The sequence below is a fragment of the Gigantopelta aegis genome, chromosome 9, assembly GCF_016097555.1.
Source record: "Gigantopelta aegis isolate Gae_Host chromosome 9, Gae_host_genome, whole genome shotgun sequence".
Taxonomy (NCBI): Eukaryota; Metazoa; Mollusca; class Gastropoda; order Neomphalida; family Peltospiridae; genus Gigantopelta; species Gigantopelta aegis.
Genome location: NC_054707.1, coordinates 25,032,129 through 25,057,091, shown reverse-complemented (window position 1 = coordinate 25,057,091; position 24,963 = coordinate 25,032,129). Strand labels below are relative to the sequence as shown.

General features: G+C 41.6%; 1 protein-coding gene across 1 annotated transcript in view; it reads left to right on the top strand.

Annotated features, from left to right (window-relative positions):
- LOC121382047 (calcitonin receptor-like) overlaps positions 1 to 18,391 on the top strand; it is a 140,168-nt gene extending 121,777 nt beyond the window's left edge. The window contains exons 8-13 of the mRNA XM_041511522.1: positions 2,828 to 2,891; positions 4,397 to 4,476; positions 12,504 to 12,639; positions 14,159 to 14,200; positions 14,353 to 14,529; positions 17,612 to 18,391. Of these exons, the coding sequence (XP_041367456.1) occupies positions 2,828 to 2,891; positions 4,397 to 4,476; positions 12,504 to 12,639; positions 14,159 to 14,200; positions 14,353 to 14,529; positions 17,612 to 17,680 (568 nt within the window). The 3' untranslated portion in view covers positions 17,681 to 18,391. The remainder of the gene's footprint in view (positions 1 to 2,827; positions 2,892 to 4,396; positions 4,477 to 12,503; positions 12,640 to 14,158; positions 14,201 to 14,352; positions 14,530 to 17,611) is intronic.
- The last annotated feature ends 6,572 nt before the right edge of the window (positions 18,392 to 24,963 follow it).

Here is a 24,963-nt window from a genome sequence, read left to right as displayed (position 1 = left end):
TAGGATTTCTAATATTTGGGAAATTGTCGGAACATTTTTTATTCATTCCATATGATGTCTCCCAAGATATTTACGTATCACATTAAACCAAATTACCACCTCTAGAACTAATCAAATGTTAACGCCGAACGTAGACCATGTAACGAAGTCTAACCATTCCACTTAGGTTCTGAGAACAGGCTCTGATTTCGCCAGTCACTCAGTCCCTAGTCTGCAATTGTTAAATCGTTTATACCAGAATGTAGAACATTATAAAATTAAGAGAAAAGTACGCTCTTAATTCACGAGGACATTAGTTACACAAAAGGTGAAATCGTGGGAAATGCGTTCCCGTCTCCAGGGTTTAAACTTTAACAGTCTGTTAAAACAGTCCAAGCATGAACTACAAAATGAATGCCTGTTCAACGACACCCCTGCTAAACGAATACAGCGGCTGTTGAATATTAAAACAACGGCAAGTACATCAACGAAGTGATCACCAATACTAAAAAATAAAATCCAATTTGTCAATACAAGATCAGTCTGCCAAAACCTACCGTTATTAGAGCAATGAGACAGAAAAGTCGAATGACGTGAAAATTGCGTGTGTCATTACTCGCTCGTCTTTCGTTGTCGGCTGTTCACGAATGTGTAATATTGGGAAGCCTGAAGCAGTATAATAACGATTTTATGCTTGGTGGATCTGCTTCAATTTTATTCTCTATGCATACATGGCTTAAATTTAAAAAATATGTTGGTGGTGGATAAACACAACGAATGCCTCTCGGCCTTTCCCGCCATGTGATCAATTTCGGAAGTGGGGGAACCGCCCCTGGTAGATCTCTCGTCTGATGTGTGGCGGGTCCCAGGATCCATCTTCTAGCAGCGAACAAACCCATTGTATTCTTTCCTATTCTAACGAGTGTTCGTTATATCAAAGTAACAATTGTCTTGAGCTCAATGGTTTATTAATCATCGGCTATTGGATGTCAAACATTTGGTAATTTTGACATATAGTCTCAGAGAGGAAACCCGCTAAATTTTTCCATTAATAGTAATTGATCTTTTATATGCATCATCACACAGACAGGATAACATATACCACGGTCTTTGATATACCAGTTGTGGTTCACTGCCTGGAACGAGAAATAACCCAAATGGGCCCACCGACGGGGATCGATCCCAGACCGACCGCGCATCAAGCGAAATATTCGCCCCCATGTTATATCAAATACTTCAACATGCACTATCCTCAGGACCGGTGTAACAGCCCAAAATATACCCCCCCCCCCCTCCCCCGTCAAACTATACCCGGGGTTAAAGTAGGCTAGCCTGTTTTATGCCCCTAACCCTAACCCTAGCCCTAATTTTTTTTTATTACTAACCTGTATACAAAATAAATAAATAAATAAATAATAAACTCTTTAAAAGCAAAGAAACTATTGCTTTCATAAAAGAGAGGTATATTCTGGGCTAGTCTGTTTTATACCCCGGGGTATATTCTGGGCTAGTCCAGTTTATACCCCGGGTATATTTTGGGCTATTACACCGGGATGGCAATATAAAAACAGAATCAGGGCACAATAATAGAGGCAGGTATAAACTAAAACTGCTGCACCCTACTTTTCATCCCCGCTAGGTACGACTGTATTGATCACGTATGTAGGGAAGGAAAGAAATGCTTTATTTAACGATGCACTCAGCACATTTTATTTACGGTTATATGCCGTCAGACATATGGTTAAGGACCACACATATATTGAGAGAGGAAACTCGCTGTCGCCACTGTATGGGCTACTCTTTTCGATTAGCAGCAAGGGATCTTTTATATGCACCATCCCACAGACAGGGTAGTACATACCACGCCCTTTGATACGCCAGTCGTGGTGCACTGGCTTAAACGAGAAATAGCCCAACGGACACACCGACTTTGTTCGATCCCAAACCGACCGCGCATCGAGCGAGCGCTTTACCACTGGTCTACGTCCTGCCTTGTATGTAGGAAGTGCATACATATAAGGTAGTACTAAACCAAATAACTTCCGGCTGGGTCAAAGTTCGAGGTGCACCGAACTTTTGATAGAGAAGTGAACACCACAAGTCCTGTGATTGGTTATAAATGTGAGTGTGTTGGTTGTAAAAAATAATAGTTTCATCTGGGTAAAACAAAAGTGCAATTTTATTTCATCTAGTACCAATGTGTCAATTAGCCTTGTGCTTGAAACATGTATGGGGTACCTGTAAAAAAAAGTACTCGAATTTTGTGCGAAACTAGGGTAGTCATAAACGCTCTCCGTTATCTCAGAAACGAGCAGCTTGACCCCCATTTTTTTCTGATTCACTTTAAGTGTAAGGGGTGGTAGTATTTATATCCGTGGCGTTTATGTCGGTTGATACGTTGCAGGTAGGAGTTTTAGCCACATATGTTACTATTGTCGTCTATGGGATTTGATTTGGTAGTATACACCCATAAAATACTGCCTGCTGCTAACCGATACTAATAGCAGCCTTGTATGGGCAGCGGGATTCTTTCCTTGTTCTTCAAACCAAATGTGGCAATTACCACGAGCTAGCTACCTGGTAGCCGGTGATTATACAACGTGCTGGGGTGGCGTTACACGAACATGTTTTGCCCTCTAATTCGAACGTATCTTATTTGTGAATTTGAAGAATCCTCTTTCAAGACAAGTATTATATTATTGCATTACTAAGCAACACTTGAGGTATAGATTGCAACCACATTTTGTAAATGGTTGTATATTAGTTAATTTTTTTTTATAAACGAATATTCAAGTATAGTTTGTCCGTCTTGTGATGATTAATTGTTGAGGATCTGTCTTTTTCCCAGATGCTGGATTTTTGACGATGGTTTGTTATGGACATTATACGGACCCGTCGTTGCGTCAGTTGTGGTAAGTTATTTCACTTAAGGTGCTTGTAACGCAATGTTTATCCATGGATGAATAATAAACAATATTTCTTATTCAGGATTTTGTTACACATTCGTTCTTCATTCATTCATTCATTCAGTAATTTTTTTCATTCGTTCTTTTTTTAATCAGCAGTATTTTACTACTGCGTTACACAAACTACACTATAACAGTGCACTGTTTTACTAGTTCGGGTAGTATGTTAATCAAGCATGAATGGATAATACAGCGTTATGGGGATGTCTAGATGCAATACTTAGAACTGAAAATGTCATTTGTGGTAGCATTATACATGTTCTCCAGTTTACTGTACTAGGCTCTTCTGAGCTATATACAAATTTATTTCAATTAAGAATTGACCGCAATTATTTTTTGGTTCATGCAAGTATGAACCGAAAAAACAATGTGCACATTGTATGAGCCCGCGTAGAGGGTCATACAAAAGTGTGCACATTGTTTTATCGGTTCATACTTGCATGAACCAAAAAATAATTGCGGTCAAATCTTATAATTAAATTTATATGCATACATTAACAATACATAACTGAATTTATTTTGTTTAGCTTTAAATACGCCTGTAGTATTGATTGTGTAAACTTCATTGATACTTATGTCGCGTAAGAATGCGAACGTTCATTCACTATTATTTGAATCAGGTGATTTTTTTTGTAAATGACGTCATTTCCTCTAGCTGCTGTGCATTTTTACGGATCGTTTAGTTAGATTGGAAGGAATTGTCCTATTCGTGTTTAGTTTATATTTTATGAAAGTGGAACCGTTTAATTTTCGCCAACAGCTGTAGAACATCGCTTACAAGTAAGTTACAGAAGTGAAGTTTCCTACATGATTTCTTTGGCCACCGACCGAGTCTCATGTCATGATTAGCGAAGAGGTTGGGGTTTTTGTTTGTTTTTTTAAATCAATGCGTATATATCTACATGTCTACTCTGCTATAGCATTTTTCATTAATTTATCGTATACATTTTTTGTAGCTTTCACGTGTGTTTTCTTCAAAATATCTAAATATGATTGGCAGAATAATCCGGCTTGTTGCAGTGCGAGTCAGTGTGTGTGTGTGGGGGGGGGGGGGGGGGGGGGGGGGGGGTAGGCGTTAATTTGTTTTCGGTTCATCGAGATATGAACGAATAAAGTAAGCACCTCTGGACCAATCAGATTGCCGTAAAGTGTATAGACGCAAAGAAAATTTAATTATTAACAATTAAATTGAGGAAAAGAGGCTATCATATACAACAGGAGTTGAAGAAACTAGAGATACACGAAGAGCAGTAAAGAAGTACATGCGAAATCAAACCATATAGTACATGGAACTGGCACTCTAAAATACGCTATGCCTCAAGCAATTACAACTATATATTAATATGCAATACTATATCATTTCGTAAAATACCATACCGCAGTGCAACATGGCTAATTATGTGCAGCGTGATTTTGAAACTGCAATGTCGATGTGTTGTTTATGATTGCAGGTAAACATTTGCATCCTGATTAACATCATTCGCCTCCTGGTCACCAAGCTGAGACAGATCCCTGAAGCGTCTCAGAGCAAGTGGGTATCTTAAAGTTCAAGTATCTCTTAACGTTTTCACTAAAACTAAATACAAACACAACTGCAGTTGTTTTTTTGATGTTTTGGGGTGAGGGTTTTCGTCGTTAAAAGGCTCTGTTAGTTGGAAACTCTTACAATGGCAGCAAACTCGGAAAGATCTCTTTATTGTGATCAAGTACGAAGGCACAAATATTCTGCGCTACTCATCAATTTTTTTTTTTTTTTACAAGTTTTATTGCCAGTCCCTTGTTTACAATTAGAACAACACATGCCAAGGGTAAAACATGGGCTGTGTACATAAAAATAATAAAACAACATAATATAATACTTTATGGTACTGGCTTGCAAAATTATTAGTATTGAGACACGCTGTAAGACATCATGGCACCGGATCGTAGATCCTTGAAGAAAGAAAGAAATGTTTTATTTAACGACGCACTCAACACATTTTATTTACGGTTATATGGTGTCAGACATATGGTTAAGGGTCATACATATATTGAGAGAGGAAACCCGCAGTCACCACTTCATGGGCTACTCTTTTCGATTAGCAGCAAGGGATCTTTTATATGCGCCATCCCACAGACAGTATAGTACATACCACGACCTTTGATATGCCAGTCGTAAGAATCTTTTGCCATTTTTGTAAACTCGGTCAATCCAGTAATGTGGTTTGGTGGTGGATGACTTCAGCAGTCATGTCTTCCTAGATCATCCTATATGTGTTCACTTGGGATTAAGTCTGGAGATGTAGACGGCCAATTAACAGCATTAATGCCTGCAGATTTTGTCTTAGCCTTGCAATGTGTGGTCGCCGTTGTCTTGCAGGGTGTTCTTTATTATCCAAAGCCATCCTGGCTATAGGCGCGACATAAACATCAATATTATTATCATAGTAACAGTTGTGCATATATACATAGTGTGATATTTAACAATCAAAATTACATGAATAGAGTATATAAAATGTCAATAGGAGGGTAAACATAATATATAAATTTTTAATGAACATTTCCCTTCTTAGAAAAGCCTTGTATAAATATTTTCCAAGATTGTTTAAAGTTTTTATATTTTCCGAGTTCAATAGTTTGATTAACTTAAACACGGAAGGTCTGACGTAGAAGTATTTCTTTATGTAATTTATTCTTAGATCATGGTAAAAAGGACAACTCAGAATAAAATGGAATTCGTCTTCGATTGTTTCATTATCACATAGTGTACATAATCTGTTTTCTCTTGGGGTATTTTGGCGTCTCCCGACTTCAATACAAAGGCAATGGTCAGATAATCGTATTTTGGTAATCAGTTTGCTGTATACAAATTCAAGGCGTTTTTTTAGATAGTTCTTGACATTATGAGTAGGATTTAGATGTTGATATAAGAATCCTTTAGATGACGAATCAATTATTCTGTTACAATCCTGGATGAAGTGATCCTCTAAACGTTGTTTAACTGTGAATAAGAAAGAAGTTTTATTTTCGACCTGTTGGCTATCCCATATGTGAGGAAGGCCTACTTCTAGTAGAATATTTTTCACAGAATTTGCCCAATTAAATCTAGGGAGATTGATATCATCTAATAATAATTCGTAGCAGCTCTTTAAAATACAGTTGTTAGTATTTAATATTTTCAGCCAATATTTAATAATTCTGAATTTTCGATCAATGGTATCAATGGAAAAGGCTGTCGCCTTGGACGCTGTAATAGTGGCTATTTATTGTTCTAGGCAATGCAAAGGTCGTGGTATGTGTTGTCCTGTACGTGGGATAGTGCATATGAAAGATGCATGGCTGCATTAGGGAAAATGCAGCGTGTTTTCTCTCTGAACCTACTTGTCAAAATTACCAAATGGTTAATATCCAATAGCCGATGATTAATAAATCAACGTGCTCTAGTGGTGTTGTTAAAGAAAACAAACTTTACTGTAGGAATGGCTCTAGAAATAGCAGAATTTTATCGAACAAAAATAAATTTTTAATACATCACATTACATTTAACTACGGCTGTTAGTGCCTAACAAATGGTAGTTTAAACACAGGCCGAGCGAGAATGAGAGGAAACCCGATGCCGCCACACAGGTGCCTAAAATATCATCCAATAATAAGAAAATTGGATTTATTGGCTTTCCATGTTGTTTCAGCTCTAACAAGAAACGGTCATTTTGGTGACTTATCCTTATCTTGTCTCCGAGATGTAAGTGGAAGTTGGCCTGACCGAGAACGGTCACGAGCATGTCATGTCATGTCATGTCATAGGGTTTTACGTGCACATCCAGAGCAAGCTGTTGTAGCGCACGCCTGTCCTGGGCGCAAGAGCCGGCCTTAGCCGGCTCTTCCGTCCATGACAGGAAAGGTGGGGGGAGGGGAAGGAGGGACCGCCTGCACTGGCAGGTGCAAGGGAGCACCAGCAGCCCGATCAAATCGGTAGCAGGCGGGTGGGGGTGGTGGTGGTGCTATGGAATTGTAATGGAGCCGTTAATGCCAAAGAGAAAAGGGTGCGCAATTTTGTTGAGGAAACTTTGGCGCAATTTTGAACGGTCGGTCAAAAGGTAAATGGCCGAGCTAATATAGGTTTTGATATTAGTGAATCGAGAGTAGCTCGTTAATTTTAGACCTTTACGATGCTGTGGTGTCTCCCTAGGTTGCCCATCGGGCCCTTATAAACGGCCTGACCGCTTCTGGTCGAGGCATCACGAAGTACCAAGTTATTACCAGCAGCAAGTATTGAGGGTTTGGGTGGGGGAGGCCGATATTCTTTTGTTCGGCTTCCCCCGGGTGCATTGCAATTGTGTACTCGGAACGGTATTCTTTTGTCCGGTTCCTTATTAGAGCACGTGCTGGGCCATTAAATGGGGGGGCGGATGCATTGTTATCATTAGTCAATGTATCATGTGTACTGTTGCAGTGAGCGTGTAGTCTGTATGTGAATCCTAGTTTGGTGTTAAGGTTGTACTTATTGTCTTACATCCCTACTCTAGTGAATTCAAAGGTCATCATGACCACCCATCCCCCTCCGTCTTTGTATAGCATTGAACACAATGACGGAGGGGGAGTTAGACTAATCTGGCTATCTTATAGTGTAGGTATTGGTTTAAAAAGCCTAATGCTTGACATACTTAACTTTATTATCAATCAATGAAAGAAAGAAAGAAAAAGAAAGAAAAATAGGGTTAAAGTATCTAGTAGCAGTTGTATAGTTGACAGCTAAGTAATTAAAAATTGTTTGATTCCCGCCCCCTGAATAATTATTTTATAAAGAAATGAAATGATTGAGGCGAAATGAACGGTATCTATATGTTGGTAACTGTTAATAATGTAGAATAATTTAGTAGGCTTACTTGGTTAGTCTTTTAAGTCAATCTTGTTTTTCCTGCTTGCTATTTCCTCAGTTGCCCTAATTGACTTACCTTAGTCAATCATGGTTTCATGCATCAGTAATAAAGACATGGTGCGAGTGCAAAACACAATTGTGCAGTTTATTTACATGTGAGGTTCCTTGTTCGCGATTGGCTAGATTGGACCAGTGAGAATGCTGCAAGAGAAAGTGGTAATTAGTGGTATCCTATCTTGTTTGTTTTAAGGGCCACAAAAACATTTGGGAGTGGTATACACCAATTGCAACACACGAGTTTCAGAACCTGAATAAATATTTACAGTAAGGTTAACAATGGTTATTAATTATTCGCTACCGTCCCGCCGTTGAACCCCGGGGTTGGAGTGCTTGTCGGTCGTGTGCTTAAGGTCGCTCTTCCCTCCCGGAGTTGTACAGGCGGGTGGTTTTGAATAATTGTTGATTAATAATTTTATTTTATGCCAGCTATCTAGTTTAAGTATATGCTTTTACTTGTGTCGTTTCACCGTTCTCCCCTCGGATTGGAATACATAGTCTGGTCGAGTGCGAAGGGTGGATGTTCCGCCAAGGGGTCACAGGTGTCACGATTTAAGTATTGTCATATCTAGTAGTTATTAATCACTCGCTACCGTCCCGCCGTTGATCTCTCTGGTTGGAGTGCTTGTTGGTCGAGTGCTTAAGGTCGCTCTTCCATTCAAGAGATGTACAGGCGGGAGTTTTTGAGCAATTGTTAATTTATAGCTGCATTTATATCAGCTAACTAGTTTAGGCATATGGTTGTACTTTTGTCGTTTCACCGTTCTCTCCCCGGGTTGGAATACCTAGTCTGTTCGAGTGCGTAGGGTGGATGTTCCTTCCAGGGAGTCAAAGGTGTCACGAGTTAAGTAGTATACTAATTACTTATCTTAGTTATAGATCGCCACCTTCCATCCGTTGGTCTCCCAGATTGGAGTGCGTGTCGGTTAAGTGTAGAAGGTCGCTCTTACCTCCAGGAGACGTACAGGCGGGTGGTTGCGATCTTTTTCTAATTGTTTAGCTTTTGACTAAATGACTTGCCAGGAGCCCAGTGGGTGCGCTACGGCTTCCCATCCTGCCTGCGATCGGTCGAGTTGGTGGTTCGCGTCGATCGAACGCTGGCACGGTGAGTGGCACAAGCATTTCGGGCTAGCCTATATAAATGTAGCTTGTTTACCCAGGTCAAAGTTGTCGAAGGGATCACCTGACAATGTCTTGCAGCCCGCTGCTATGCGATTCCACTAATTATCACTCCTAATGATCGTTCTCCCTGATCATCGCCGAATGAAAGAAAGAAAGAAATGTTTTATTTTACGACGCACTCAACACATTTTATTTACGGTTATATGGCGTCAGACATATGGTTAAGGACCACACAGATACTGAGAGAGGAAACCCGCTGTCGCCACTTCATGGGCTACTCCTTTCGATTAGCAGCAAGGGGTCTTTTATATGCATCACCCCACAGACAGGGTAGTACATACCACGGCATTTGATATACCAGTCGTAGTGCACTGGCTGGAACGAGAAATAGCCCAATGGGCCCACTGACGGGGATCGATCCCACACCGACCGCGCATCGAGCGAGCGCTGTACCACTCGGCTACGCCCCGCCCCCATCGCCGAGTGTATCACTGTTTCAGACTCATATATCTATACCCGGTGTATCGTAAAATTTTGATCCCCATAGAATACTGACCAGGGATAATTTTTCTATGACAACCCTAGCATTTCACTGTAATACATCCATTGATTTGCATGAACTGTTTGTTTAAATATCACATTAATATATTGCGTTTTCAAAGTGCAGAAAATACACCCATGGTGCAGTCCATAATACAAGTTCCATTTGAATAGTGTTCATCGTTATTGCTACTATTGTTATTATTATGATGTTTAAAACATTTTATACGTTTGTTTTAATTGGTGGACGGATGCGCGTATGTATTATTCGATGGTATGGACACAACAGCGCCGTATTTAACAGGAGGACGTGTCGGGGTGGGAGAGAAGATCCTATAATGAGCCTGCTTTCCATACACACTGTAACACGTCGTCCACTGACGCAGACGAGAGAAACAATGTTACATTGCCGTAAACGTCGGCGTCGGATCGGGAAGTTTATACCTGTTCAACTTTGCAGCTTTATCACAGGCATCTGCATCGGTCTACGTCAGTCTGCGTCAATCTATATTAGTCTGCGTCAGTCTACGTCCATTTGCGTCGGTCTGCACCAATCTACGTCGGTCTGCGTCAGTCTATGTCGGTCTGCGTCAATCTATATCGGTCTACGTCCGTCTCTATCAATCTACGTTAGTCTACGTCAGCCTGCGACAGCCTTTGTTAAGCTACGTCGGTCTATGTCTGATTGCATCAAGCCTGGTCTGTCTGCATCATCTACGTTGGTCTGCGTCCATTTCTGTCAATATACGTCGGTCTACGTCGGTCTGCGTCAGTCTGTGTCCAGTTCTGTCAATCTACGTCGGTCTGCGTCAGTCTATATCGGTCTGCTTCAGTATGTGTCGGTATGCGTCAGTCTATATCGATATCTGTCAATCTATGTCGGTCTACGTCAGTCTGCGCCAGTCTTTATTAAGTTACGTCGGTCTATATCTATCTGCGTCAAGTTACGTCGGTCTGCGTCAATCTACGTCGGTCTGCGTCAGTATTTGTCAAGCTACGTCGGTATGTGTCAATCTGTGCCGGTCTGCTTCAGTTTGCGTCAATCTATGTCGGTATGCGTCAGTCAACGTCGGTCTATGTTGGTCTGCGTCGGTCTGTGTGAATCTACTTCGTCCTACGTCAGTCTACGTTGATCTGCGTCGGTCTGCGTCAATCTGCGTCGACCTACGTCAGTCTACGTCGGTCTGCGTCATATAACGATTGTATGGAAGCCAAGCTTTGCTGTGTTCTGTTCCCTCCGCCAGTTAGGCTAACTTGACTAACTAGGCCAACGTGAATACTTGGGTGAACGTTTATAAAGTAAATACTACAGTAGACTAGACATCAAAGCAAACATATATATATATACTCTTCAAAAAAAGAAACGCAAAAGGGTACAAATGGGTTATAACTCCGATTTTATGTTTCCTACCGGTTCATGCTTTGTGAATATAAGGTCATTGCATGTCCCAAACACATTCCCACGGTTACATTCGATAAAAACGCAGCTACTGTACAATAAAGTTCCAAAATGTGAATATTCGCAAAAACGCAGCCACGTGCAAACCATGTCACCACTGCACGTGCGTTGTCTGCACGTGCAACATGAACACCGACAGTATAAAAGTGCAGAGTGTTCGCTTGCCTGGCCTCTGTATCTGGCCGACAGTTGACAATCCAGGACATGCCACATCTCAGTGAACCGCAGAGAAACAATGCCATCGGCCGACTAGACGCAGGCGAATCCAGAACGGCCGTTGCCAGGGCATTCCATGTGTCCCCAAGCACCATCTCCAGACTGTGGGACCGTTACCAGCAACATGGATCAACACGTGATCTCCCTAGATCCGGTCGACCACGGGTCACTACCCCCGGGCAGGACCGCTACATCCGGGTACGCCACCTTCGGGAACGATTGACTACTGCCACCTCCACAGCCGCAGCAATACCAGGTTTGCGCAGGATATCCGACCAGACCGTACGGAACCGCCTACGTGAGGTAGGAATTCGTGCCAGATGTCCAGTTCGAGGTGTCATCTTAACACCACAACACCATCGACTCCGACTGCAGTGGTGCCAGATTCATCGACAATGGCCTCAACTGGGATGGAGACAGGTGTGGTTCAGTGACGAGTCCCGATTTCTGCTCCGACGTCATGATGGAAGATGTCGCGTGTATAGGCGTCGTGGTGAACGTTATGCGGCAAACTGCGTGCAGGAAGTGGACAGATTCGGCGGGGGTAGTGTCATGGTGTGGGCAGCCATCTCACACACTGGCAGAACTGACCTGGTCCACGTGCAGGGCAACCTGAATGCACAGGGCTACATTGACCAGATCCTCCGGCCACACATCGTTCCAGTTATGGCCAACGCCAACGCAGTGTTCCAACATGACAACGCCAGGCCTCACACAGCACGTCTCACAACGGCTTTCCTACAGAACAACAACATTAATGTCCTTCCTTGGCCATCGATATCACCGGATTTGAACCCAATTGAGCATCAATGGGACGAGTTGGACCGACGCCTCCGACAGCGACAACCACAGCCCCAGACCCTGCCCGAGCTGGCAGCAGCCTTGCAGGCCGAGTGGGCCACCATCCCCCGGGACGTCATCCGTACTCTGGTTGCTTCAATGGGCAGGCGGTGCCAGGCAGTTGTCAACACACGCGGAGGCCACACCCGGTATTGACTCCAGATGACCTTGACCTTGGTGGTGTGTCCTATCACTTACTCACAATGGACTAGAGTGAATTGTGAACAATCCTGCAACATTTGGTAATTATCGGACTCACCATTCAATAATTAAATCAATTCTCCAAATGTTACGACAATGTGGTTTTGCGTTTCTTCTTTTGAAGAGTATATATATATATATATATATATATATATATATATATATATATATATATATATATATATATATATATATATATATATATACACACACATCTGAAACACAATAACAAATGTAATATATTGATTTGGGTGTTACGTTTCAGGAAGGCGGCACGTGCGACGCTTATCTTGGTTCCGTTGTTTGGCTTGCAGTATTTAATATTTCCCGTCAGGCCAAGCGAAGACTCTCCTCTGAATGGCTTCTATCACTACTTTATTGCTTTGTTGACGTCACTGCAGGTAAACGATCGATAATGTGGTTTGCAATTGATTCTATTAAAAAATATTTAAAATATGGCATGTGTTTCTTTAAAGGTGAGATCTCTTGATCAATGCTATGCTCATAATCACCTATAGTCGGTCCCATAGAGAACGCCTTTTTTCATGCTATTGAATTTGCTACAAGTTATTTATTTTTGAGCCGGTTCTTTTCTAAATTGGACACAAAAATAGTATTTTTGTGTTATTTCCAAAACACTATTACTTTTTTTTCTTAAAGTCAAACAACACAGATTTTTTTTTACTAAAAAACATTTCCAAAGAATGATGGGACAGACTATAGTAGCTTAGTTTTAATCGATCTGCCATTCGGGAGCATTTTATTGATAGAGCAAATTTGAAACAGGAAATAGATCGCGTTAAGTAAAATTTCAATAGATTTTTAAAACATGAACACTCTTTGTAGTTATAAACAATATATACTAAAAGGCAAAAGTTATTGTGACACACAAAAGACAAAGATAATTGATGATACGCTTTTACTGCCGTGTATGCAACGGGCGCACCTGCCATATCCAAATGAGCCACATCACTAGAGGGGGTCCAGAGCGAAGTTCACAAAGTCAGTAGCGAGTGTGTCCACCTTTAGCATTGATACAGGCTTGGCACCGACATCTCATTGCGGCCACTAAACGCTGGAGAAAGTTCCTGGGAATGCTTGTTTCGCAGCTGCGTGGTTAGGATCCATGTGTCTTGGCGAGGGGTTGTCACGGGTGGTCGGCCGCTACGGGGACGGTTCCTGACCTGGTTGTTTTGTTGATATCGTTGCCATAAGTGCCATATGGTGTTTCTGTGGACGTTGAATTGATGTGCGACGTCACGCTGTGAGATCCGAGATTCAAGCATCCCTATCACTCGCCATCCCTCTGTCATTTTCACTGAGGCGTGGCATGACGACATTGCATCAAACAGTTCACTAATGGTGTTTTTCTAACTTCTGGACTTCTGAAGGCTGCACAGTGGCAATGATTTGCGACTGAATGTCTGGCCTTTTATAGTGAACACTGGACAGGATTTCTTCCGAATGTTCCATGTTTCTTGCACAAAGCATGCAATCGTTACAACAACTGCTTGGTTGCATTTCTTCGAGCTGTTTCATGCACATTTTGTCTGGTTTACATCCATAAATCTATTCACAAATTTATTACTCCAAACAATCCATGTCACAATAACTTTTACCTTTTAGTACAGTACAATTCAAGCTAGGCATTTTTCAATCGGTTCCCCACAAAGGTTTATGGGAAGCCTATTTTCATTTTATAACCTTGAGAACACATTAACTATTAAAATGTCTTACGGTAGTTCATGAGACGTTATCTCTTTTGAACATTTCTTATGGCGCCCATGTCCGAGGAGCAACCCATCACCCGTTACAATTGAGAATATTGAGTAACAATGTTTTAGACGAAATACTTCTGTCATTGTACATCACATATGTTATTTATACATCAGTAAACTAAAAGTGCGCTATTTATTTCAGGGCACTCTGGTTTCCATTATGTACTGTTTCTGCAATGGAGAGGTCAGTATATTGTTTATATATTTCTATTGAACGTCATAGATTAAATTAATTCAACCTGCGATTGCTAAACATCAAATAGAAGTAGTTTAAAATGCGCTCAGTTGTCAATAAACAAGCATTCCTTTCCTCTTTTTGTTTTAATCATAAAATAGGTTGTGGCTGTTCTTCGCCGGAAGTGGAATCAGCACCGGTTAATGACTGGGCATGGGCGTAAGAATCTGTCGTCTGCAACCATGTACACGGAAGCGTATTCCGCCGTGCATTCCTCCAAGACGGACCTGTCCTGTCAGAAGTCTAAAGTAGCGCCTGACATGCACAACAAGCAGCTGGTAAATCAAATATTTATTTTAGTACTAACTCACAGGGGTGGAGGAAGGGTTTTTTCTAGGGAGGGATAGCACGTTTTAAAAGGGCCCCTCCATTATTCAGGGAGGGGATGCCTGTTTTAAAAAGGGCCCTTCCAGTATTGAGGAAGGAAGGAAGGAAATATTTTATTTAACAACGCACTCAACACATTTTATTTACGGTTATATGGTGTCGGACATATAGTTAAGGACCACACACAGATATTGAGAGAGGAAACCCGATGTCGCCACTTCGTGGGCTACTATTTTTGATTAGCAGCAAGGGATCTTTTATATGCACCATCCCACAGACAGGATAGTACATACCACGGCCTTTGTTACACCAATGGCTGGAATGAGAAATAGCCCAATGGGCCCACCGATGGGAATCGATCCCAGATCGATCACGCATCAGGCGAGCGCTGTACCACTGAGTTACGTCCCGCTGAGGGAGTGGATGCACGTTTAAAAGAGCCACTCCAGTATTCAGGGAGGGGATGCACGTTTAAAAGGGCCACTCCAGTATTCAGGGAGTGGATGCACGTTTAAAAGGGCCACTCCAGTATTCAGGGAGGGGATGCACGTTTAAAAGGGCCACTCCAGTATTCAGAGAGGGGATGCACGTTTAAAAGGGCCACTCCAGTATTCAGGGAGGGGTTACACGTTTAAAAGAGCCCCTCCGGTATTCAGGGAGGGGATGCACGTTTAAAAGGGCCACTCCAGTATTCAGGGAGTAGATGCATTCAGGGAGTGGATGCACGTTTAAAAGGGCCACTCTAGTATTCAGGGAGTGGATGCACGTTTAAAAGGGCCACTCCAGTATTCAGGGAGGGGATGCACGTTTAAAAGGGCCACTCCAGTATTCAGGGAGGGGTTACACGTTTAAAAGAGCCAGTATTCAGGGAGTGGATGCACGTTTAAAAGCCCAAAAGAGCCCCTCCGGTATTCAGGGAGGGGATGCACGTTTAAAAGGGCCACTCCAGTATTCAGGGAGTAGATGCATTCAGGGAGTGGATGCACGTTTAAAAGGGCCACTCCAGTATTCAGGGAGTGGATGCACGTTTAAAAGGGCCACTCCAGTATTCAGGGAGGGGATGCACGTTTAAAAGGGCCACTCCAGTATTCAGGGAGGGGATGCACGTTTAAAAGGGCCACTCCAGTATTCAGGGAGTAGATACACGTTTAAAAGAGCCACTCCAGTATTCAGGGAGTGGATGCACGTTTAAAAGAGCCACTCCAGTATTCAGGGAGTGGATGCACGTTTAAAAGGGCCACTCCAGTATTCAGGGAGTGAATGCACGTTTAAAAGAGCCACTCTAGTATTCAGGGACGGGGGTGCACGTTTAAAAGGGCCACTCCAGTATTCAGGGAGGGGGATGCACGTTTAAAAGGGCCACTCCAGTATTCAGGGAGTGGATGCACGTTTAAAAGGGCCACTCCAGTATTCAGGGAGGGGGATGCACGTTTATTCAGGGAGAGGATGCACGTTTAAAAGGGCCACTCCAGTATTCAGGGAGTGGATGCACGTTTAAAAGAGCCACTCCAGTATTCAGGAAGAGGATGCACGTTTAAAAGGGCCACTCCAGTATTCAGGGAGAGGATGCACGTTTAAAAGAGCCACTCCAGTATTCAGGGAGGGGATGCACGTTTAAAAGGGCCACTCCAGTATTCAGGGAGTGGATGCACGTTTAAAAGGGCCACTCTAGTATTCAGGGAGGGGATGCACGTTTAAAAGGGCCACTCCGGTATTCAGGGAGGGGATGCACGTTTAAAAGGGCCACTCCAGTATTCAGGGAGTAGATGCATTCAGGGAGTGGATGCACGTTTAAAAGGGCCACTCCAGTATTCAGGGAGTGGATGCACGTTTAAAAGGGCCACTCCAGTATTCAGGGAGTAGATGCACGTTTAAAAGAGCCACTCCAGTATTCAGGGAGGGGATGCACGTTTAAAAAGGCCACTCCAGTATTCAGGGAGGGGGATGCACGTTTAAAAGGGCCACTCCAGTATTCAGGGAGGGGGATGCACGTTTAAAAGGGCCACTCCAGTATTCAGGGAGTGGATGCACGTTTAAAAGGGCCACTCCAGTATTCAGGGAGGGGAATGCACGTTTAAAAGAGCCACTCCGGTATTCAGGTAGGGGGATGCACGTTTAAAAGGGCCACTCCGGTACTCAGATAGGGGGTTACACGTTAAAAAGAGCCCCTCCGGTATTCAGGTAGGGGGATGCATGTTTAAAAGGGCCACTCCGGTATTCAGATAGGGGGTTACACGTTTAAAAGGGCCACTCCAGTATTCATGTAGGGGATGCACGTTTAAAAAGGGGTGCCTACAGTATTCAGGAAGGGGATGCCTGTTTAAAAAGGGGAGAGGTGAAATTTAGCAGAGTTGTATACATAAATGCATTTAAACTGCAATTTGGTTACTACTAATAGACCATTTTCAAGTAATATTATGGGAAGCTTCTTCTACACACGAAGAAAAAAAAATCATGAATTTGGTCATTCTGACCCCATGCAAAAATGGGTGTTGTGCACACCATAAGTCTGGTAAGTGAGGTCAATAATTTACTCAGGTGGCCATTTAGGACCATGGGCCTTTTGTTATGATTCAAGTTCTACATTAGTAAATGTAGGCCTATGTGTAGTTCTTACAAAATGCTTTTTCTTAGCCATGTTAGTCTTGAAGTTTTAGCATTTTTCTCATTGCAATTATAATACTTTTCCGGGAATGGCCGTCTTATTTATTACCAGCCTTCAAAATATGTGATATTTATCAGAAATTCATACATTCGAACAGTTTGTATGTTTACAAACATATGTTGTTTTACATCATCGGGTTGGACTGATGTTACGAGCCTGTAAACTCTAGTTTACCATGTGGGTAAAAATATAAATTCTACATATATATGGTATGAAAGCAATCATAGCATCCATACGCGTAGTTTAATAGGCATGTTCTGTGGCCAAATAACTCAGTATTTCATGTGACTAAATCACCTAAGATATTAACCATAGCATGCACTTTTTCATAATTACTGTATTTAACTTATTTCTGTTAATTATTTCAGGATTTAGTTGAAATGAAGCCTTTGAACGTCGAGGAAACGAACGGCATCCAACTGAATTGTGATTTATAATTGTCAAGCCTTTGTGTGTGAAGCCCAAGATCTCTTTGTGAAGACAGTTGTAATACATTAACATTATTTGGTGTTTTAATATTTAGTGTTACCAGAGCCCCTGCTTAATGAATCTGAACTCGTATCTTTAATTACGTCGCGCGCATGCATTATGTATTGTGTTCCCATGACATCATTAAAGTCTTACATACGTTTTATAAGCACGAGGCTTGGCCTTTGAGAAATGAAACTTTGCTAAAAAACCAATTTCAAAAACAAATGCAGGCATTCCATTTCGTTTTTGTGTAATCCGGCATGCCGATGTAATTGATGCCGATGTAAATGTAATGTGCGAACGAAATATCAGTTACGCAAAATTAGACATCTGTTACTTATATTACAAAGATGGTGGATATTCCACTGTGCCGTTAGTATGCTACTTGTTGCCAGAATTTAACTATGACTTTCTTCTGGAATGTTCCGATTGTTTTATAAACATGGAAAAACACATATAATTAGGCTTCACACTAAATGTCCAAAACATATCTTTAAATAAAACTCTATTCCAAATTGTTTTGCTTATGAGCGTACATATGATAACAGAAGCGATTCCAAAACGTTATCTCCTAATGTAGGCGCTTCTGTGATTTTCCAGGAATGAACCCATTACGGTAATTCATATTAAATTGAAGTTTAAAAGTGTCAAATTGGAATGTCACATTAGAGCATAAAAGTGTGTGTATATGTATATATATATATATATATATATATATATATATATATATATATATATATATATATATATATATACTGAACAAAAAAAAGAAACTTCCGATTTGTACATATAGTATTTGTTGTGTTAAAGAATTCATTGTGTAATGAAATTATATAGGTAGTATTAGCCTTGAGCTGTATTATCAGGATTCATGAATTTTATCGATTATTTTTGCACTGTTAATCGTCGACAACGTGAAATTCAATTTGCACGTGCATGCATGGTTCGACATGTCCCGTGTAGTATTCGGTCAATTTGTTTTACATGTCTTACTGAGATTGTTGTCAAGTGAACGAAAACGCTTCAAAATTTGTAAAATAAAATTACGTTTTTTACATTGTAGCATTTTTAGTATGCCAAGAATACGCAATAATTTACGCGAACGGGCGATTGGTATGCTTGATGCTGGCATGACGACAGAAGACGTTGCAAGGCATGTTGGGAGTTCTAGTCGAGCGATACGAAATCTTCGCGTAAGATTTCGAACGACAGGAAGCACCAACGACTTGCCACGTCGTGGACGTCCGCGTGTTACAACGCGTGGTCAAGACCGCTATATCATGAACACGCATTTGCGCAATCGATTCCAAACTGCCACTGCTACTGCTGCTAACACACCTGGGCTTCATAATAACCGAATCAGTGGGCAAACTGTTCGTAATCGTCTGCGGGAGAACGGTTTACATGCGTCGGGTGCGTTTTAACGCAACGTCATCGTCTAAATCGTCTTAATTGGGCACGTGTACACACTCGTTGGATACGGCGACGCTGGAATACCGTTCTTTTTTCGGATGAATCCAGATTTTCTTTGCAACGTGGTGATGGCAGGGTGCGCGTCTACCGTAGGCGAAATGAACGCTATGCTGACTGTTGTGTTCTTGAAGGAGATGGTTTCGGGGGTGGGGGTTCTGTCATGGTCTGGGCAGCCATTGCCCATGGTTATCGTTCACCACTAGTCGTCATTGGTGGCAATTTAAATGCTCAACGTTACCGCGATGCCATTCTCGCTCATCACGTCATTTCTCTGTTCCATAACAACGCCAACATCTCGATTTTTCAGCATGCTAATGCCACCTCTCATACAGCTAGAGACACTGTAAATTTTCTTAGGACAAATAACATTGATTTCATTGATGACTGGCCCGCTAAAAGTCCTGATCTCAACCCCATCGAGCATGTCTGGGATAGTCTAGACAGACGATTGAGGCGTCGTCCCAACCCACCCGCTAACGTCAACGAACTTCGTCAAGCGCTCATTCAGGAATGGAACAATATTCCACAGGCAGAAATCAATACTTTAGTCAATTATATGCGCCTGCGATGCACTGCAGTGGTCATTTCAAGAGGTGGTCATACCCGTTATTAAGTGGGTGGTTTCTCCCAGTTTCTGTTAACCTATGGCCATGATTTTTGCACCAAACGATGCATCATGGAACACTCTTTAAACGCATATATAACAATTATTCCCGCGGTTTGTTTTCATCAAGTTATGTTCAAGTAAAGTTAGCGGAAGTTTCTTATTTTATTCAGTATATATATATATAAAAAAAAAAAAAAAGGAACCTGAAATATTAATGTTAATATCAACTATTAGACCGAACGTACGTTTTGACGAAAGACATCCTAGTAAAGAACGTTCAGGTCTGTTTATCAACACACCGAAACACATTCCATAGTTTGCACGTGCATCACGCAGTTGCCCCGTACACGTGCGTGGGGCGTCATTCTCGATTTTGACAATTTCCAGGAAGGTCGGATAAATCACTGTGGACCATTATTGGGGTCAATCGTTTTCATTCTGTTGATCATACAGTTGTTATTGTTTTGTTTGTAGACATTTTTATTGTTTGAATTTGCGATTTACTGATAAAAAACAGAACGTCAACTTTCAAATTTCACTTCTGACCCCAATCGCCCTTCAAGATCTTTGGTGGTCATAAAACCTACTGTAATACTGAACTACCGGTTGCAATGTCTGCTCAATTAATTCACTATTATCATATAACCATTCTCCACAGCTAATATACCGTAACATTTTGGCAATTGTAAATTCTTATTAGAGTTCCCCTACTTTTTTGGACGAGTATATATATATATATATATATATATTAAAGAAGAAGATATCAGTGGCTTCAATTTGACTTTTTAATCAAATGAGACATTATTTTGAAAATGTTACGTCCTCTCACCATACGGTTGCGTTACGTAATTGTTGAACAACCTCTTTCTAGTATAGGCAAAAGCTATTAACTTATTATTTCTTAACAATTATGAATTAAATTTAGATCATTTGAAGTAATATTTTAGACAGAAAACACTACTGTTCCATCAGAAAATGCTGAAATAGGAAAGCACACAAGGGAATCTAGGGGACTTTCAATATGGTGTTACTGATATTCTGCAACTGTCGTGAAAAATTCCTCTATGTACTAAAAGAATATCCAAGCTGAAGCCTAATGCTCTTTCTAAAATAGTTTTGTATTGTCCATCACTGTGCCCTAGCTATATAGTCAGTTAAATTCATAAAGTTCCATAGTCATAGTTTAACATTTTAAATTTGCCACTGATTATACTTACAGATTGTTGTGAAGTGTTTTCTTCAGTTACACACGTGCCAATGTTTGCTTTTGATACAGCTGTTATTAACGTAATAGTAGTTGAAAATAAAACAATTTTAAACGTTATGACGCTGACCCAACAACATAAGATATTTGATTGTTTTTCAGCCTTGCGATTTATGATGAAAATGTGTTGTATCCCATGTCTATGATTGTAAAAATTGTTATGTTGTTTTTATTTCTATTATTGAATCTTTATGTGTTCATCGTTTGAATTGGTTGTGTTTTGTGAAGTACATCTAACAATAAATATGTTCGTATAATATATAACAACATAGTTTTTGTGCTTATATGCAACAAAAGATTGAGGACACAAGATCGGTACATGTATATAAAATATTTAAATGTTTCTCTTCGTGGCACGGTCATACTGCAATACTGTATATTATCTGTCCAAAATAAAAAAGGTAAGCACGAAACCAAAACAGGTGGATAAAGCCTTAGGATAAAAACGATTTCAAACAAAGCAGACTCTCAGTTTGGCCAGCGATGAAGTTAGACGTGGTTTCATGCGCTCTCAACTTACCCCCCCCCCCCCCCCCCCACCCCCCACCTGGGGGGACTGATCGCTAGTTATGGATCGCTGTTGGAGTACCGCGTCGCGTACACCGGGTCACGGGCAACCGTGACCTTGGTGTATGGCGACGCGGCTACAGCCAAGAGGAAGGGAACTAGGAAGAGGAAACGTGCGCCAGGGGCGGCTCAGGCGGGGACAAAGCTGGCGGCTTAACCGCCAGTGGCGGTCCCGTCTGCGTCGCCGCCCCCCACCACGACCAAACCGGACGGATCGACGGGAGGCGACTCGCCAACCAGCCGGACCGACTTTTCAGATGCGGGAAGTGGAGCAGCCACCCAGTGCACCGCGACCAGCGTCACCTGTTCCCGCTCGTCGTTCGTCTGCGTCGAGACCCCCACCCACGGGGGACTCCGCGACGGCGACTCTGGATGTTGGGGCTGTCAAGAGGAAGGCCGTGACCCCCCCCCCCCCCCCCCCCCCCGGAGGACCAACCAGCCAAGACGCGGCCTTCTACTTCCTCTTCGGGTGACTGGAGAGTGGCAGCGCGGAAAATTAAAGGCCAGTACTCTAAGTACTTGGTGGGAGACGTCACGGACCCCGACAGACTGCCAGGCGGGGTCTACGAAGAAAACTTCAAGACGTTTCCCGATGGCCTCCAGGTCGCCATCCACACGGTCAAACTACGGGGAGTGGAAGCTATAGTAGTGACGTCGCGCCGGGATGATCTTTACCGACAGGGATTCCTCAGCCATGACATGGATAACAACACCATCGACAGAATCATGAAGATCGTCACCGGCGCCCAGTACCCACAGATGGTCCACTGCCTTAGCACCCACAGCTACAGGAAACTGGTGCCTCACTTTGAGGAGAGGAACAACACCACCTCCCCGTAGATGATGTGCACCCAAACGGCCTTAACGAGGCCACTCGCGTGGACATATCGATCGGACTTTAAACTTTTAGATCTGCGTTCAAAATTTTATGTCGAAATTACTTCTTTTTTTTAAATATTATTAAATAGTCCGATCCTCTCTTCTTTCTCTTATTTAATTTTGGACTGTCCTTCTAAAATGCTCCAAATTATATAAATATTCGACCGAGCAGTCAATTCTTTTTTATTTTTGGCTTGTAACCTTTTTATTTTTTTATCTATTAACTTCTTTACTCATTGCTATTTTCAAAATTCTGCCCAGTTTCTACCACCACTAAAATCCCTCCCCCCCCCCCCCCCCCCCCCCCCCCCCCTTTCGTCCCGAGTCAGGCCACCGATCTTATCGGAGGTCGGACTCGGGATGGGCGTGTTCGAAACCCTAGTGGTATATGGGCACGTTAAACTAGTTATCATCATCGTAAGCATAATATTAATTTTCTGTAGACATGAGGATAACCTAGAAATGAATACTCTAGACAAGACACTGCAAGTTTCCACAACGAGTATCCTTCAACAGGATAGAGTTTTAAAGAGTTATGCCACTATACCTCATGTCTGTTTTTAATACGTCGTAGCAATGATGCGATGTCACTCACAACAGTTTTATTCATTATGACACTGACTGATATTAATATCGAAATGATCAATAATTAAAATACGGCAGAGAGAAAATTTAAGTTTGAGAAGTGGGCTATAACAAAAATGTTAGGTTTTTTTTAAAAGAAGTTATTTTGTTTTCTACAATAATATATATTAAATATTGTCACGGCTTTAAGTTTGTAGCAAATGATGACAAACAGCTGCAGGGTTCAAGACAATGGCATTTTTAATACATCTGGGCGTACATCTCTTAAAAACCCTCAAACAGTAAAATAGTGCGTGCCTGCGTGCGTGTGTGCGTGTGTGTGTAATTATATACATGGATATCCTTCCCGCTTTCAATACCGATTCAATATGTGCCGATTCTCATCCGTCTACTCTTGTATTCATTCATAAATCCATTCATTCTATGACAACGGACTGTCTCATTTTTTACCAATATTCCTCTGTAATAATAGCAAAAAATAATGTATTATTTGTTTTAATGATTTACAATAAACGTTTGAAGGTTAGTGAAGTGAAACTATTAACTTACCCATATCCACAGAAGGTTCAGGCACGTCCATCCTGGGCATAACCTCTGACCTCGCCAGTGACTGTCCGAAATAGAAGAGCGGATGGGGGTAAGGTGGGAATGGACAGAATCTGGAATAGCAATTAGTAAATTACAAATAAAATATGATGTCTTGAATGAATGAATGAATGAATGTTTAACGACACCCCAGCACGAAAAATACATTGGCTATTGGGTGTCAAACTATGGTAATGCAAATAAATAAAGTGATGATCAACATCAATATAAAAATTCAAGGTTTAAACAAAAACAGTGTAAAGAACTGTGCAAAAATACAAATACAAATATCACAGAATTTTACGGACACCGAATTTTACTCTAAACTTCAATTTGTGCTGTATTGGCCATTCTCAAAGAGAATGTTACACCCCTGCACCACGGTGAGGTTACAGCACGCGCAGGGGATGATGTCTTGAAGGCACTTTAATCCAAACAGTAAACTGAGACTGCTCATTCAAAGGCTGGAGAAGAGACTAAATTACTGTGCCAGGATTCATGTGTTACTAATACACAAATCCCTACACCACCAGTATATTTCGACTAGGTGCGACCCCATAAGCACAGGGGGCAACATACCCCCCCCCCCCCCCCCCCCCCCCCCCCCCCCCCCGCCCCCCAGGGCTGGAGCAAATTGTCAAATTCAGGCAAAATTATAGTTATTCGGGCAAAAATGAGCGAGCGTACAACCTTTTCACCATGTATTTTCATCATTCTGCCAACAATATTTGTTGTGATCCATGTAAAAATGTATAGTTATTCCTTAGCTGTTTGGCAGTAATAGTAATATGAATAAATGTTGTTATCCAGATTCTGGTATTTTCGTTTAATTCGGGCAAAAATCAGCTTGCACACCCACCCACCCCGTAAAAATGGTAGTCCATACGCCTACGTACGACCCTGTAGCTAGTATTCTCTATCATTTAGGTTTACTTGAAAACGAAGTGTGCGTGTGGAATTTAATACTGATAGACGCTGGCAATAATCACCGTTGTGGTTAAATGAGGGAAACTGTATTAATCAGTGGTATTTACACAGTCATCTACAATACGGATTTTACTTAATCAACACAAAGACGGAACACAAAGGGTGCAAACACAATGATTCCGTTGATGGAATGCAGTCGTGACAAGCAGTATTAAATGCCGATTTTCACGTCTGGTTCTCCGAGATACATTAATTTTATTCATGCCAGTCACTTCATGTGGCATTTTGTTAAGTGTTTTATTATTGTTGATATCATTTCATGATTTTTTTTTTTTAATCAAATGTATTGAATGACTATTTAA